The sequence below is a fragment of the Trichomycterus rosablanca genome, chromosome 15 (genome assembly GCF_030014385.1).
Source record: "Trichomycterus rosablanca isolate fTriRos1 chromosome 15, fTriRos1.hap1, whole genome shotgun sequence".
Lineage (NCBI taxonomy): Eukaryota > Metazoa > Chordata > Actinopteri > Siluriformes > Trichomycteridae > Trichomycterus > Trichomycterus rosablanca.
The window spans coordinates 28,694,559-28,713,167 of record NC_086002.1 but is presented as its reverse complement, the minus strand read 5'-3'; the positions used below and the strand labels follow the sequence as shown (position 1 = coordinate 28,713,167).

General features: G+C 40.9%; 2 protein-coding genes across 3 annotated transcripts in view; both read right to left on the bottom strand.

Annotated features, from left to right (window-relative positions):
• Positions 1–12,819, bottom strand: part of LOC134328695 (NACHT, LRR and PYD domains-containing protein 12-like) — a 34,514-nt gene extending 21,695 nt beyond the window's left edge. Inside the window, exons 1-4 of one of the 2 annotated variants that reach the window (XM_063009873.1) lie at positions 12,758–12,819; positions 6,801–6,920; positions 5,802–5,915; positions 4,216–4,332 (exon numbers count right to left, since the gene is read on the bottom strand). In XM_063009873.1, coding sequence (XP_062865943.1) covers positions 4,216–4,332; positions 5,802–5,915; positions 6,801–6,916 — 347 coding nt within the window. In that variant the 5' untranslated portion in view covers positions 6,917–6,920; positions 12,758–12,819. Of the gene's footprint in view, positions 1–2,198; positions 2,380–4,215; positions 4,333–5,801; positions 5,916–6,800; positions 6,921–12,757 lie in introns of those variants that run through there. The other variant, XM_063009874.1, reaches the window with a different exon arrangement.
• The window catches only part of LOC134328783 (uncharacterized), a 266,319-nt gene that overhangs the window by 154,457 nt on the left and 93,253 nt on the right, over positions 1–18,609 (bottom strand). The window lies entirely within an intron of this gene.

Here is an 18,609-nt window from a genome sequence, read left to right as displayed (position 1 = left end):
GTGTGCTATAATTAGTCTGTAATACTATAATTAACTGTAAAGAAGACAGTGGCCGGCAATAGTATATTTGTGACTGGTTCTAATACATTTCGAATTGAAAGGCTGAAAAAGCCCAATGCATCTATAAAACACATTACATGCCGCGATAAATGCACTGCCCAAGTGTCCCCTCTCCAAACTGCCCTTCATTGTCAGGCAGCAGCAAACAGATCATCAGACGAGGCCATGTTGACCAGATTGTTAGTTATTTCCAAGTCAATATTGCCTGTATGGACAGTGATTAAAAAAAAAAAAAAAAAAAAAAAAAAAGTGAACCTGTAAAACCGCGGTGTTAAATGCGATGCGGTCGAAAATTTGGGTGCACCTAACTTTTGTGCTGGTGCACCTAAGAAAAAAAGTTAGTCTAGAGCCCTGCCAAGTCAACAACCTGTCTCTGAACGTGGATAAAACCAAAGAGATGGTCATTGACTTTAGAAAGACACTAAGGGACCACTCCCCACTGCACATCGACGGCTCATCTGCTGAGATCGTCAAGAGCACCAAATTTCTCGGTGTTCATCTGGAGGAGAATCTCACCTGGACCCTCAACACCAGTTCTATCACCAAGAAAGCCCAGCAGCGTCTCTACTTTTTGAGAAGACTGAGGAAAGCTCATCTGCCACCCCCCATTCTCACCACGTTCTACAGAGGAACAATCGAGAGCATCCTGAGCGGCTGCATCACTGTCTGGTTCGGAAATTGTACTGCGTCGGACCGCAGGACTCTCCAGCGAGTAGTGAGGACAGCTGAAAAGATCATCGGGGTCGCTCTTCCATCTCTCACGGACATTTTTAACACCCGCTGCATCCGCAAAGCTCTAAGCATTGTGGACGATCCAACGTTGTCGTTGTTGCATTTTTCATTTTAGAATTCTCCACACATTCTCTATTGGGGACAGGTCAGGACTGCAGGCAGTCGAGTCAGTACCCGTACCCTCTTCTTCCGCAGCCATGCCTTTGTAATGTGTGCAGCATGTGGTTTTGCATTGTCTTGTTGAAAAAATGCTGGACGTCACTGGAAAAGACGACGTCTTGAAGGCAGCACGTTGCTCTAAGATCTCAATGAACTTTTCTGCATTAATGCTGCATCACAGAAGTGTTAATGACCTTTGCCAAGGGCACTGACACACCCCCATACCATGACAGACCCTGGCTTTTGGACTTGTTGCTGATAACAGTCTGGATGGTTCTTTTCATCTTTGGTCCGGAGCACACGGCATCCATTTTTTCCAAAAAAGACCAGGAATGCTGATTCACAATACACGTTTTCACTGTGTGATGGTCCATCCTAGATGCCTCTGAACCCAGAGAAGTTGGCGCCGCTTCTGGACATGGTTAACATAAGCCTTCTTTTTTGCACAGTAAAGTCTTAAGTATCATTTGTGCATGTAACTCTGTATTAAAGAAAGATAAAGTAATCCCTCACCCATGTGGTTATATCAGCTATTGTTAAGTGGTGGTTCTTGATGCAGTGCTGTCTGAGGGATCAAAGATCACAGGTGTTCAGCTTAAGCTTGCGCCCTTCGCCTTTTCACACTGAAATTCCTCCCAATTCTTTGAATTAATGATATTATGCACTGTAGAGGGAGAAATATGCAAATCCATTCAAAGCTTACTTTAGGGTTCATTGTTTTTAAACATTTCAATAATTTTCTCACACATATGTGGACAAACTGGAGATCCTCTGATCATCATTGCTCATCAGAGACTTATAATTACAATCACCTGTTGACATCACCTGTTTGGAATCACATAATTATTTAGTTTTTTCATCTCATTACTAGCCGTAAATTACTGTACAGCGACCTTGAGCTTGGTGAAAGGCGCTATATAAGTTGAACTTATTATTAAATTGCCCCCGTGCCAATTTTTTTGCAGGCCTGAAATGCAGGAATGGATGTTTATTAACACATGAAATGAAGTTGAGCAGATAAAACATGAAATATTTCAGGTTCATCCTGTCTGCAATCAAATAAAAGTCAAAGTAAATGTAAGAAACACTGCACTTTTATTTTATTTGCATTTTCCATACTGTCACAACTTTTTCTGATTTGGGGTTGTATATTTTAACATATACAGTGGATTTTAAAAGTGTTCAGAGCACAGTCCCTGGGTGATGCAGTGGTCTAAGGCACTGACACACCATGAGATTATAATGACCTCAGATCAGTAGAACATCCACCATCTTTAAAGTTATGTGGCTGTGTTATTGACCGGTCGCTCTTCATGGAGACACAGCTGGGTTCAGGTGAATCTGTTCTCGCACCCTCCATCACACAAGTACAACCAAACATGAAGAAACCAATAAATGGGTGAACCTGAAATGTGATTCTTCCATCCTAATTCCAGCTGGAAACTTTATGGAAGGTTTAATAAATAAAAATATATTACATTTAGAGGATTTAATATTTAGAAATAAAAACAAAAACTTTTTGTTTTAGCTTGTTCAAAAAAACATGTTACATACAAGGGGTTGGACAAAATAACTGAAACACCTGGTTTTAGACCACAATAATTTATTAGTATGGTGTAGGGCCTCCTTTTGCGGCCAATACAGCGTCCATTCGTCTTGGAAATGACATATACAAGTCCTGCACAGTGGTCAGAGGGATTTTAAGCCATTCTTCTTGCAGGATAGTGGCCAGGTCACTATGTGATGCTGGTGGAGGAAAACGTTTCCTGACTCGCTTCTCCAAAACACTCCAAAGTGGCTCAATAATATTTAGATCTGGTGACTGTGCAGGCCATGGGAGATGTTCAACTTCACTTTCATGTTCATCAAACCAATCTTTCACCAGTCTTGCTGTGTGTATTGGTGCATTGTCATCCTGATACACGGCACCGCCATTGGATGCACATGGTCCTCCAGAATGGTTCGGTAGTCCTTGGCAGTGACACGCCCATCTAGCACAAGTATTGGGCCAAGGGAATGCCATGATATGGCAGCCCAAACCATCACTGATCCACCCCCATGCTTCACTCTGGGCATGCAACAGTCTGGGTGGTACGCTTCTTTGGGGCTTCTCCACACCGTAACTCTCCCGGATGTGGGGAAAACAGTAAAGGTGGACTCATCAGAGAACAATACATGTTTCACATTGTCCACAGCCCAAGATTTGCGCTCCTTGCACCATTGAAACCGACGTTTGGCATTGGCACGAGTGACCAAAGGTTTGGCTATAGCAGCCCGGCCGTGTATATTGACCCTGTGGAGCTCCCGACGGACAGTTCTGGTGGAAACAGGAGAGTTGAGGTGCACATTTAATTCTGCCGTGATTTGGGCAGCCGTGGTTTTATGTTTTTTGGATACAATCCGGGTTAGCACCCGAACATCCCTTTCAGACAGCTTCCTCTTGCGTCAACAGTTAATCCTGTTGGATGTGGTTTGTCCTTCTTGGTGGTATGCTGACATTACCCTGGATACCGTGGCTCTTGATACATCACAAAGACTTGCTGTCTTGGTCACAGATGCGCCAGCAAGACGTGCACCAACAATTTGTCCTCTTTTGAACTCTGGTATGTCACCCATAATGTTGTGTGCATTGCAATATTTTGAGCAAAACTGTGCTCTTACCCTGCTAATTGAACCTTCACACTCTGCTCTTACTGGTGCAATGTGCAATTAATGAAGATTGGCCACCAGACTGGTCCAATTTAGCCATGAAACCTCCCACACTAAAATGACAGGTGTTTCAGTTATTTTGTCCAACCCCTGTATATAGTACACACCACCAAAACTAACAACTTGCTAATTCCATGCAAGTTTAAATTTTTAACACAGACGTCATGTTGGCTAATTCAGGGGTAATACAATTTTACAAACACTTCCAAGGACACAACAAAGTATTCAGAAAAGTTTTTTAACTAGCAGATAATTTAGTTAATTTAAGTCAAATCTTCTATTTAGACAAATGCATGTCTGAGTTTTAAATGTCTGCAAACTTAGATACAATCAACAGTGCTTTTTTGTATAACACCAGTATGCTAATAACACAAGCATGGCTGATATGATTTTACATTCTTAAATAAATAATCAAGATTATTATTACAATTTAACTTTTTCTTTTCTAAACTTAATTTAGTTCTGATTAGTTTTTAGATTCAGAAAGTTTTCAGAGCTGGGTGCTTAGGTGGCTCAGGGGTCTGGGGCACTAACACACCATGAGATTATACTGACCTCAGATCAGTAGAACATCCTCCATCCTTAAATACAGGTGGTTGTTTTATTGACTGCTCACTCTTCATGGACACACAGCTGGGTTCAGGTGAATCTGGTCTCGTACCCTCCATCACACTAAGATAAAAGTAAAACCAAACATAAAGAAACTATATAAAAAGCAGAGGACACCTGAAAGTTTCAGTTTTTAAAGAAACAACACAAAGGATATTACAAAGTAATCACACAGCTAGTTAAACTAGTTTTTTTTAAACTTCACTTAGTTCTGATCAGTAATCATAGGCCAATTAAAATATCTGTAGTCAAAACCCAATTTACTGATTACTTATACAACCCCAAATCAGAAAAAGTTGGGACAGCATGGAAAAAGCAAATAATAAAAACACAGAGTTTCTTACATTTACATTGACTTTTATTTGATGTCAGACAGGATGAACTAGATATTTCAGATATTAACTGCTCAACTTCATTTCATTTATTAATAAACATCCATTTCTGCATTTCGGACCTGCAACACATTCCAAAAATAGTTGGGACAGTAACGCATTTAGCTCTTTGTAATGTTGCCATTCCTTTTCACCACACTTAAAATACGTATTGGCAAAGAAAAGACCAAGTGATTTAGTGTTTTATGATGTTTTACATGTCTTAAGGTGTGCAACAGTACGGGGTCGTCGTTGTCGCATTTTTTTTAAAAAGTCTCCACACATTCTCTGTTGAGGACAGTTCAGGATTGTAGGCAGGCCAGTCCAGTACCTGTGATGTTTCATCCTAGATGCCTCCGAGCCCAGAAAAGTTGACGCTGCTTCTGGACATGGTTAACATAAGGCTTCTTTTTTTGCATAGTGAAGTTTTAAGTGGCATTTGTGCATGTAACTCTGTATTGTAGAGCTTGACAAAGGTTTGCTAAAGTAATCTCTTACCCATTTATCAGCCATTGTTGAGTGGTGGTTCTTGATACAGTGCCGTCTGATGGGACGAAGATCGGCTTAGCCTTGCGCCCTTGGCCTTTACTCACTGAAATTCCACCCAATTTTTTGAATCATTTAATGATATTATGCACTGTAGAGGGAGGAATATGCAAATCCCTTCCAATCTTTCTTTGAGGTTCACTGTTTCTAACATTTCAAAAATGTTCTTAGGGGTTTGTTGACAAACTGGAGATCTTCTGATCATCTTTGCTCATCAGAGACGCCTTTCCTGGATGCTGCTTTTGTACCAAACCATGATTACAGTCACCTGTTGACATCACCTGTTTGGAATCACATAATTATTTAGTTTTTTTTACCTCATTACTAGCCCTAAATTGCCCCCATCCCAACTTTTTTGGAATGTGTTGCAGGCCTGAAATGCAGGAATGGATGTTTATTAACAAATGAAATGAAATATTCTGGGTTCAAACTGTCTGCAATCAAATTCAAGTCAAAGTAAATGTAAGAAACACTGTATTTTTATTTAATTAGCATTTTCCATACTGTCCCAACTTTTCCTGATTTGGGGTTGTATATTTTAACATATACAGTGTTCAGAGCACAGTCTTTAGGTGGTGCAGTGCAGGCACTGACACACCATGAGATTATACTGACCTCAGATCAGAGCATCCTCCATTTTTAAAGTTACGTGGAGGTTCCATTGACTGGTCACTCTTCATGGAGACACAGCTGTGTTCAGGTGATTCTGGTCTCGTACCCTCCATCACACTGGGGTACAGGTAAAACCAAACATAAAGAAACCAATAAATGGGTGAATGTTTAAATTTTTAATGTGATTCTTCCATCTCCAAGCTGGAAACTTTATGGAAGATTTAATAAGTATAAATATATTACATTTAGAGGATTTAATATATTTAGAAATAGAAACCAAAACTTAGAGATTTTGGTTTTAGCTTGTTCAGAAAAAGCTATTTTGGTATTAGCATTTTCACTACACTACACTTATTACACAGTAACCAAAACCAACAACTTCATCCCATGAAGGTTTAATTATTAACACAGACATCATGTTGGCTAATTCAGGGGTAATAAAATTTTTGAACAAACACTTCCAAAGACACGACAAGGGACTCAGACAGCTACTGTATCTCAGCTAGCAGATAATTTAGTTCATTTAAGTCAAATCTTTATTTAAAAAAATCCATGTCTGAGTTTTAACTGTCTGCAAACTTAGCTAGGATCAACAATGCTTTTTTTGTTTTATACCTAATAACTCAACCACAACTGATATTATTTTATATTCCTAAATAAATAATAAATATTATTATTACAATTTTTATATAAATATTAACAATTATATCAAACTCTTATTTTGACTTGACTCTTGTAGACTCAGTCTCAGCTATTCAGTCTAGTCTAGTCCTACACAGTTTGGATTGTCCCCCAATCCCCAGAGTTACTACCTCAGATCAGTAGAAGAGTCTCTGAAGTGGTTTGGACGACCCTTCATAATTTCAGTCATTTTAACTCTGAGATTTTTTTTCTAAATTTGATTTAGTTGTGATTGGTTTTCAGATTCAGAAAGTGTTCAGAGCTGGGTATGTAGGTGGTGCAGGGGTCTAAGGCACTAACACACCATGAGATTATACTGACCTTAGATCAGTAAAACATCCTCCTTCATCTTTAAAGTATTGTGGAGGTTCCATTGACCGGTCGCTCTTCATGGAGACACAGCTGGGTTGAGGTGAATCTGGTCTTGTACCCTCCATCACACTGGGGTACAGGTAAAACCAAAAATAAATAACTATATAAAAAAGCATTAAGGCACCTAAAAGTTTCAGTTCAGAGGAACACCACCAAGAACATGATACAGTAATCACACAGCTTAGCTAACTAAGTGCTTGTAACTTTTATAGTGTTCATTTGTATTCCTGGGTAAGGTAAGCTTCTGGTTAAAGTGTATATATTTGCTGTAACTTGCTCTAGACTCTATCTTTGTAACTTTGATTATTAACATTGCTAGAATTGAAGTAGCATTTAACTATTGTTAAATAGTCTGTTGATGCATTAATCTGTGTTTTGTTGATTGGCTAAAGTGGCTTCAGGTGCCTTTTGTTAGAGGCCTAGGTGTGAATTGAGGGGCAGGGCTAAGCTTAGTATAAAATTAAATCTCGTCTGTAGCGGCTGGTCTTCTCTATCACTAGGTTTTTTCTACTAATCTAAACTAACTTGGGTAAGTACTATCAGTCTCTGACATTGTTTAATCTATCAAACTTTTTCTCAGCATGTGCTACTCAATTATTCCTGTGCTTATATCTCACAGACCCTGCAGACATCAGAGGGCACATTATAGAAACAGCAACGCCAGCAACCTCATATACCCCCAACTAGGGCTGGGCGATATGGATCAAAAATTATATCTCGATATTTTTTTCTGAATGGCGATATACGATATATATATCTCGATATTTTTTTTATCCCATAAGGTAATAACAAAAAGACACTTCTGAGACAAAGCTACATTTTCCAATTTTTTTACAGGTACTTTTATTAATATTTATGCTGGGGAAGCTTCACACAAGAATTAAAAGAGCTATTCTAAGAAGAAAAAAAAGTAGTTTTCTAAGGCATCTCCTGTTGTGTAATGTGAATCACAAATATATTGTCTGGTCCTTTAAGAATGTTAAGTGTACTATAGGGCACAGGGAGCGAGTGTGTAGGGAAGATGTTGGAATGACACGGTTTCCGGCTGAGCTTGTGCGACATTAAAAGTAAAACCCCGTTAAAGTAAACCCCTCTTTAACCCCCCACCCCCACATGTTTGGACTTTATACATTATTTTATGTATATGTCGCCACAACATTAACATTTACATTAATATTTTCTTTTACTGTATAGAACTCAGTTCTGTAATACAGGCAGAACTAATCGTTCATGTTACTGTGTAACTATTACAACATTTAATGCATTTTAATCAGCGTTATGCTTCATGCACTTTATTATTATTTAACAGCTTTATTTGTTGTTTAATTGCTGTTTGCTCCTTGTTTACTGCAGAGTTAGTTCATGCAATTTAATAATGTTTGGTTGTTTATTGGCCGACAACAAGAAATACTATAATAGAAGATAAATAAATAAATGACGTGTCGGACATCGGGCGATCGTCCAGTATAAACTAACACGACCACGTACAACATCCAGTACAGAAATCACTCCCATAATGTTTGATTTTTACAGATAGAGCAAATATATGCACATCACATATACAAACACAAGTTAGAACAACAGGAGACGCACCGCTATGTTATTATTACTTTCTCAACACTTGCATGATTTATACTGTTTATATATGAAGTAAATACGTGCATGTCAGCGCGTGCATGCGCTTGTATTGGTTTTTGAAACGAATAACGACTCGTTTTCTTGTTTTTTAACTTTGGGATTTGAAGTGAAAAACGAATGAAGGTACACGGAGCTGGAACCTTTTGTCTGGACTTGTTTTCGGCGTTCTCTACAGAATACATTATTCTGCTGCTCATCTGACACTTTGATTCCGAACCATCTCCAAATAATTCCAAAAAGAGTCTTTATTTTTCTTTTTAGTAAGCAGCTCCTCCTCGATAGCTTCTGCCATGTCTTTATCCGTCTCCATGCTACCGCTGCCTGCAGGACTTACTGGTGAAGCGGCGGGGGAGGGGCGAGTTGTGTTCAGTGAGGGAGGGGGGCGGGGCAGTGAGGGAGGGGGGCGGGGCAGGTGAACATGTGCAGAGATAAACTGGGAGAAGAGAAAGACGAACTGTCGGATCTAACTGGAACGCAACATTTATATCGATATATGCGATATTGTCTTATCTTATATCGCGTATGAAAATATATCGATATTTTTAAAATATCGGTATATCGCCCAGCCCTACCCCCAACTGTTGCAACAGTCTCAAACAGTGGTGGTAGGTGGGGTCTGGAACTGTCAATCAGCCGTCCAGAAAGCTGACTTTATCTCAACTTTTGCACTTTCTCACAGCCTTGACTTCCTGGCACTGACTGAGACATGGATCACCACCGAGAACTCAGCAACACCAGCAGCCTTATCCTCTGCCTACACCTTCTCTCATACACCGAGAGGATCTGGTAGGGGTGGAGGTACAGGTTTGCTCCTGACCAGGAAATGGCAATTCACTACTGTGAATGTTTCTCACCTCAACATTTCATCTTTTGAATTTCATGCTATTACTGTTACTTTTCCGATTACTCTTCATATCATTGTCATTTACAGACCACCTGGTGCACTGGGAGACTTCATAGAAGAGCTGGATGTTCTTCTGAGTTTCTTTCCTTCAGATGGAACGCCTCTAACTCTTCTTGGTGACTTTAATCTCCCTACACTTCAGTCCTCCTGTCTTCTTCCTCTTCTTTCATCTTTCGACCTCCTCTTTAACCACAGCCCTCCGACACACAAAGGAGGCAATCTTCTGGACCTGGTCTTCAGCCGTCCAGCTTCTGTTCTGGACCTCACTGTCACCCCACTCCACCTCTCTGACCATCACTTTGTGTCCTTCTCTCTCTGTCTCCCAACTCTTCCTACCTCCAACCACACTTTCACCCTTACAACACGCCCCAATCTTCACTCTTTATCTTCCTCCCTACTAATCTCCAACATCCTAACTTCACTACCTAACCCTGACATGCTTGCTACCCTTCCACTCAACTCCGCAACTAATACTCTACTCTCTTCTCTTTCAACATCCCTCGATCAGCTCTGTCCTCCTACCCTCAAACGAGGTAAACCTTCTCACCCTGCTCCTTGGCTTTCAGATGCACTGCGCAGCAACAGAAGAGAATTAAGGGCAGCTGAGAGAAAGTGGAGGAAATCTAAGCTCAGTGGTGATCTCCACTCCTACCACGATCTGCTGTCCAGGTTCTCATCTGACGTGACTGCTGCAAAAACATCTTTTTACAAAGCCAAGCTTGAACAATCTGCTGCTGACCCATGTAAGCTTCATGCTATCTTTTCCTCTCTTTTAAACCCTCCTCCTCCTCCCCCATCTGCCTCTCTCAGCTACTGACTTTTCAACATTCTTTCAGGACAAGATCGACAAAATCAATCAATCCTTCTCTCCGACTGACCCACTTTCAACTGACCCTCAACCCACCAACACACTCACCAGCTTCACCCCACTCACCATGGATGAGGTTACACAGCTCCTCTCATCCAGCAATCCCACTACATGTGCACTTGACCCTATACCATCCACCATCCTCAAAGACATCTCACAGGACCTAATCCCCTTCATCACACCCATCATCAACAACTCCCTGACATCAGGTGTTGTCCCTACCGCTTTTAAGAAGGCTCAGGTCATTCCCCTTCTTAAGAAACCTACACTAGACACTACAGACATCAACAACTACAGACCTGTCTCACTCCTCTCTTTTCTATCCAAAATTCTTGAACGTGCTGTCTATAACCAACTATCTGCCTTTCTCACTCAGAATGACCTCCACGATCCGTACCAGTCTGGCTTCAAGGCAGCACATTCTACGGAAACAGCTCTTGTAGCGGTTACTGAGAAGCTTCATGCAGCCAAAGCAGCCAAACTGTCATCTGTCCTTATTCTTCTTGACCTCTCTGCAGCCTTCGACACAGTGAATCACAGCATTCTCTTGTCCACTCTCTCCAACCTTGGAGTAACAGGTTCAGCATGGCAATGGATGGCCTCCTACCTGGAAGGGCGCGCCTACCAAGTGTCATGGAGGGGATCCATATCTCCCCCATGCACTCTCTCAACCGGTGTTCCTCAGGGCTCTGTACTTGGCCCACTTCTTTTCTCTATCTACACCCGCTCTCTTGGCAAGGTCATAGCCTCCCATGGCTTCTCCTACCACTCCTATGCAGATGACACTCAGTTCGTTCTGTCATTTCCTCCTTCAGACACGCAAGTCTCAGCTCGCATCTCAGCATGTCTGCAAGATATCTCACAATGGATGTCGGCTCATCATCTAAAACTTAATCCCAGCAAGACAGAGATGTTGCTCATTCCTGGAGATCAGTCTCCAACCCAGGACCTAGTAATTTCTCTGGATGACTCCCAGATCAGACCATCTGATAAGGTAAGAAGTCTTGGTGTTGTCCTTGATAACCAGCTGACATTCTCTCCTCATATAGCCAACATGACAAGATCATGCCGGTTCCTCCTGTACAACATCAGGAAGATTCGTCCATTTCTCTCCAGGGAAGCTACCCAGATTCTGGTGCAATCACTTGTAATCTCACGGTTGGACTACTGCAACTCCCTTCTGGCTGGAGCTCCCATGTCCACGATTAAACCCTTACAGCTCATTCAAAATGCAGCTGCCCGTCTGGTTTTTAACCAACCCAAACACTGCCACATCACCCCACTGCTACGTTCTCTTCACTGGCTTCCTGTAGCTGCACGCATTCAGTTTAAAACAATGACGCTCGCCTACAAAGCCAAAAATGGACCAGCCCCAAGCTACCTTCGGGGTCTAATCAAACCCCGCTCTGTACCACGCAACCTCCGAGCCTCTAGTCTCGCTCGACTTGAGCCTCCATCCAGGACTAAAGGAAGACAAGCATCAAGGCTGTTCTCTGTTCTAGCGCCGAAGTGGTGGAATGAACTTCCTCTGTCTGTCCGAACATCTGAGTCTCTTGCTGTCTTTAAAAAACGATTAAAAACCTTCATCACCTTTTTACTAAACACTTAGGCTGACTTGTACTTATTTACTAACATTTTGTTCCATTCTTTTCCATTTCTAAGCACTTTGGTTCTAACAGGTTTTGGCAGATTTGTGTTCTTTGACTGTTGTTTTCCTAAACTTGAGAAATGAAATGTTCACTATAGAAGCACTTCTGTAAGTCGCTCTGGATAAGAGCGTCTGCTAAATGCTGAAAATGTAAATGTAAATGTAACTAACAGTTAGTGTAATTAATCCTACAAATCTAAAATAAATAAATAAAAAAGGGATTTAATACCGCTCTGTAATGCTTTTAGTTTTACACCAGTATACCAATAACTCAACCAGCACTGATCTGATGTAACATTCTTATATAAATGAAAGTGTATTAATAACAATCTCACTCTCATCAGTGTGTTAGATTAGTGCTTTCTTTATAATCACACACAGCGTGGACACATTATCAGTAATGAATTCCAATCTTTCTTTAGTAAAGTTTGAACTCTTGATGTAATCCTCTCATACATGTTTATTATTTGATGTTTTATGTTTATTATTGTGTGTTTCTGTTATTTTGTCCACCGCCTGCATGTATATACCAGCGCGCTGACGTCACAACATCTGTGTAAAGTTACATTTTAGTATCCAGATGAAAACAAAGAAGCAGTTTTCAGAAATCTCTTCATCCTGTTTTCATTAATCGTGGGTTTGTGAGTTCGTGTGGATGAGAGAAAAACACAGAAAACTAAAGTGTAAAAAATAACCGTGTTGTTGTTGAGGCCTAAATAACGGTGTTAAATGTGACGCAGTTTTACTTACAGAAAAAATATCAGGTAATAAAATCAATCCTAAACATTTCTCGATCAAATACAGATTAATAACATTTACATATTACAACTTTATATTCACAAACTCACCGTGATTTTCTAGAAAACTTTATATTTCTCTCCACATAAACCGAAGAGCGCACTTTTACTTTAACTCCATGCAGCATTCAACTGCTCCTCCAAATCTCCCACTTTCTAAGTTCAAAGTCGCGAGTGTAATCTGAATCTACAAACAGTTAGACATACAGAATCAGACAGTAATAAAAACTTTTTGTTCTGTGTGAACGATAATATTAAACAGCCTTTATGTGTTACTAAGGAAGAACAGAAATGCAATATGTATTACATTTAAACAATGCTATTGAATGCTGCACTCAAACTAGCGGCCGCCTTTTTATTCCCACATTCCAAACTCTCTCTCATTCTACGGAGCCCCTAAGGCAGGGGTGTCAAACTCATTTTCACCGAGGGCCACATCAGATGTGGATTAATATTGCACAAAAAAAGTAGTGAAAATGTTGGAAAAACCGGAGCAAAGCGGCGAAAAATGGATTGTGAAAGTGACAGAAAAGGCTATGGAGGAACAGAAACAAAAACAAATCAACGCACGCAAATACAAGCTGTCTCAAGTATCAGGTATGATAAAACAACTTGAAGAATTAATGAAAAATTATTCTAATGCGGATGTTGTTAAAAATAAACTGATTTTAATCGTTTGCAACAAGAATTTATTGACCTACAAAAGCGAATGAGCAAACATGGTTTGAGCCTAAAAACAAATGTATTAACGACGTCTTTTGGAAATGTGAGGACTGGATGAAAAATATTTTGGCCCAGGCTGAGCAAGCCGCAGAGGTAGCAGTGGAATCAGTGCACGTGCGCGCGGAGGACGCAGGGCACGCCGCACAGGTGGAGGTGAAATTTACCTGTTCTAAAACCAGCAGACATTCACGCAGATCTGGATCACAGTATGGAAGCGTAGTATCATCATCCTCATTAACAATGAAGGCTGAAACCTGCTGTACCTGAGATGAATATTGCAATGCCACCTACCTTTCAGTCTTCATCACAGCATGTTTCACTTGCACACAGCCACAGGGACAATCTTAGCTGATGTTAGCTGATGGACCAACATTGGACAGTTTGTGCAAAGCTTTGAACCAGCAAGCCAGTGTAACAGACTATTTGTTGAAAAGCCACAAAGCCACTCTGCTTCCTGAACTAAAAATTCCCATTTTCAGTGGTGATCCTCTTCATTATCAAACATTCATAAGATCTATTGAGCATGCTATATAGGGCCGCACAAGTGATGCCTGCGACAGACTGCAGTTTTTGTTGCAATATACCAGTGGACAGCCCCATGAGTTGGTAAAAAGTTGTGTTCACATGGAGCCAACTGCGCGATATCTCGAGGCAAAGGAGCTGTTAAGAGTTTTTTTTGGAGATAATTATAAAATAGCAGAAGCCTACATCAAAAAGGTAATGGACAGGCCAACAATTAAGCCAGAAGATGGCGCTGCACTCCACTCTTTTGCATTGTTTCTCACTGGATGCTCCAATGCCATGTCAGACATCATCTACTTGGAAGATTTGGACAACACTGCTAACATAAAATTACTGGTAAGCAAGCTTCCTTATAAGCTTAAAGAGACATGGAGAAAGTTTGCTTGTGATTTACAAGAAAAAACAAAGTAGAGAGTAAAGTTTAAAGACTTTGTGGATTTTACTGCCAAACAAGCCAAGTATATTTTACATCCTCTTTATGGAAATATAAAAGAGACTACCACCACCAGTGCACATGAATCGACTTACCAAAGACCAAAGTCACGAGTTCTAGACCTACCTAAAAAGAAAGTTTTCACTGCAGCGGTCGTCTTCTCCTCTGTGGAAAACAAAGACAAAAGGGATGAAACGCCAGATTACAAAGTACACCAGTGGATGCCTATAACAAACCTTGTACCTACTGTAAAGGTAAAGCAACACAGCCTTGCCATCTGCAGAAAACTGAAAGCCAAGTTACACAGACAAGACTGACTTTTTGAGACACAAAGGTTTATGTTATGCATGCTTAAAACACAGTCACATGAGCAGCAGCTGTAAAGACAAATCTCACTGTCAAGATTGTTCTGGACTACATCCCACGTTGCTCCACTATGGAAGCTCTTAGCATCACTGGGGCCAGTAGAGAAGACTGCACTCTCTCTATTTTTCCAGTGTGTGTTAAAGCTGTTAAAGGGTCCAAAGTAGTGACTACTTATGCTTTTCTGGACCCAGGAAGCACCACTACTTTTGCTACAGAGCAAAAAACTTAAACATTAATGGACACAACACATGTATTTTGTTAAGGACAATGGGACAAGAATCTGTTGAAAATACTTGCATTGTAAATGGACTGGAAGTCAGCAGTCTGGACAGTGACCAATTTATCCAACTTTCAGAAGTTTACTCGCAAAGGCTTATCCCAGTAAGCAAAGATAACATCCCACGCCAAGAAGATGTGAATAGTTGGACTCACCTGAAGGAAGTGCACCTCCCAGTTATTAATGCTGACATTGGATTGCTCATTGGAGCAAATGTTCCTAAAGCTATGGAGCCACTTCAAGTGGTAAAGAGTGTGGATAACGGAGCATATGCTGTGCGAACAATACTGGGCTGGACAATAAATGGACCACTTCGTAGTGGAGGTGAAACAACACAAACAAACGAATGGACACAAGTAACTGTAAACAGGATTTCTGTTGCTAAATTGGAAGAGCTGTGGCAGCTTCAGTTTAGACAGGATTTCCCTGATGCTGGACAAACTGAGGAGCTTGAGCTGTCTAAAGATGATCACCTATTCATTACCATGGTAATTCAGTCTGCACAATTTGTTAACGGACATTACAGTATTTGCCTCCCAATTAAGAACAAAGCACTGCACATGCCGAATAACAGACCAGTCGCAGAGCAACGTGCATTGAATTTAAAGAAGAGATTTTCCAGAGATGTCAACTACTACAAAGAATATGTTGCGTTTATGGACAGCATTCTAGAGTATGGTATGCAGTGGAAATGACACATTCAGAAAGTGAGCCAACTAAAGGACGAATATGGTACTTACCTCACCATGGAGTCAGACATCCTGTCAAGCAGAAGCTGCGTGTTGTCTTTGATTGTGGAGCCAGTTATGGAGGCACATCCCTAAACCAAGAACTACTACAAGGACCAAATTTAACAAAGCTCACTTATTGGAGTACTTTTGAGATTTCGACAAGAGACTATTGCAATGATGGCTGATGTGGAGGCTATGTTTTACCAAGTCCGAGTTACTGGTAAAGACACAGACCTACTCAGATTTCTCTGGTGGCCTCAAGGTGCACTGATGGTGCACTAAGTAACGCGTTACTCTAATCTGACCACATTTTTCAGTAACGAGTAATCTAACGCGTTACTATTTCCAATCCAGTAATCAGATTAAAGTTACTTATCCAAGTTACTGTGCGTTACTATTTTTGTCATTTTCCTTAGTGAAAAGATATTTTTGCTTTCTTCTTGGCAGGGGCGGAGCCAGGGGGTGGCCAGTGGTTGCCATGGCCACCATAAAGTAATCTTCGGCCACCCCTCTGGCCCCCCCACCACCGCTTTGCCGGCAATTTTTTTGCGGAAGCATTTCTGCACGCAGGAGCAGCGCACCTCAGATGAGTAGTTCTTCACCAAAACAGTGCAGTAATACACTCAACATAAATGTCAACCACCAACACCATTACAGAAGTACAGTAGTACTATTTAGTAGTATTCGTGGCGCGCTACGAGTAAAAGCGCCAGCTGGCTCTGCGCATTCCAGTGTTGCCAGATTGGGCGAATATCCGCCAAATTGGGCGGATTTTGTTGGAAAACAATTTAATAGCAGGTAAATAACACTTCTATTTAAAAGAAAATCTTCCGTTTTAAGAAGCTCCAGCATTGTAGAAGGCTATTAAAAGTAAAGTCAATTTTCAATGCTGATTTAGCGTAATAGTGTTGGTCAGTCTGTATCATATTCTTGAAAGAAAATTAAAATTTGTTTTCCATGCATTCACACTAGCATGTTCTGGGATTCAATTGAGTCTCATCAGTACACACAAGTTGGCAGCCAAATAATAAAGTATTGCAAAGGAATATCTTTGAAATATTCCGCATTATATAACTAATAAAGTAACTTGTAATCTAACTTAGTTACTTTTAAAATCAAGTAATCCATAAAGTAACTAAGTTACTTTTTAAAGGAGTAATCAGTAATCAGTAATCAGATTACTTTTTCAAGGTAACTATGCCATCACTGTCAAGGTGACTACAACCAAGAGCTGGTGGAGCATAAAATGTTAGTCCACATCTTTGGAGCTACTTCATCACCCAGTGTAGCAATATTTGCCATGCAGAAATGTGCTGCAGACTTTGGAGAAGAGTTCGGCCAGGAAGCAGCTAAAACTGTCAAAAGAAATTTTTATGTGGATGACTGTATCAAGTCAACAGTGGATGAGGACAGTGCTATTTCACTGGCAGCTGCCTTAACATGAATGCTGGATAAAGGAGGCTTCAGGCTGACAAAGTGGTCAAGTAATAGTCGGAGATTGCTCAACCTGATTCCAGAAAGTGAACGAGCACAAGGATTCCAAGATTTGGATTTGGACCAAGATTACTTACCTGTGTAGAGAGCCCTGGGAATCCAGTGGTGTGCTAAAAGTGATCGGTTTAAGTTCAAAATCAGTCTCAAAGAGCGCCCACACACACCAGAAGGGGACTGCTGTCTCTTGTGAGCTCCATCTTTGACCCTTTGGGATTCCTTGGTCCAGTAATTTTGCCAGCTAAAAGACTTCTCCAAGAGTTATGTCGTCTGAAGTATGCCTGGTATGAAGAGTTGCCTGACAACATTATCAAAGGCTGGAAAAAGTGGATGTCAGGACTCAAACATCTGGAAAATTTTGGAGTGGACAGATGCATTAAAACCAAGCACTTTGGCTCACCAGTCTTTGCACAGCTTCACCATTTTGCTGATGCGAGTGAAGATGCATATGGGACAGTAAGCTACCTGGTGCTACACAACTCCAGAGGTGATATAGAATCCACTCTAATGATGGCTAGAGCCAGAGTTGCACCATTGAAAACTCCAACTATCCCACGGCTGGAGTTAACTGCTGCCACAGTTGCTGTCAAAATGGACAAGTTACTGCGAAAGGAGCTGGATCTGGACCTGAAAGATTCAGTATTCTGGACAGACAGTACAGCAGTTATTAAGTATTTAAACAGTGAAACAACAAGATTCAAAACTTTTGTGGCAAACCAAGTGACAACTATCCTGCAACACTCACAACCATCTCAGTGGAGATATGTTAAAACCACCTCAAATCCTGCTGATTATGTCTCAAGAGGACTAACTGCAGAGGCTTTCCTGAGATGTGAAAGTTGGTTGTCAGGACCAGACTGTATTCTCCAGTCTCCAGAGCAGTGGCCTGCAAATCCAGACCCCACAGTTTTGAGTTGTGAAGACTTGGAAATAAAAAGTGTTGCTCAAACACACGTTATCCAGTCACAGAGGCTCCACAGTGCAACAGACCAGTTAATGCATCATTTCTCATCCTGGATCAAATTGAAGCGAGCTGTTGCCTGGTTTCTCAAGCTGAAAACGCTGTTGATGGAGCTGAAAACAAAAAGAAAGGAAATGTGGACATCAGGTGATGAAATAAATATGGAGAATTTCAAAAGGACAATAAAAGGAGCGGACTTAACTTGTGCTGATTTGGCTGATGCAGAGACACAGATTGTGAAGTAGTAAAGAAGACATGATGATGTTAAAGGAACAGCACAGAGTTAAGAGGAGTCGCCTGCTACACAAACTAAACCCAGTGCTTCACGATGGTGTGATGAGAGTAGGTGGAAGGTTAAGTCGATCAGCCATGCCAGTTGAATCTAAGTAACAAGTTATA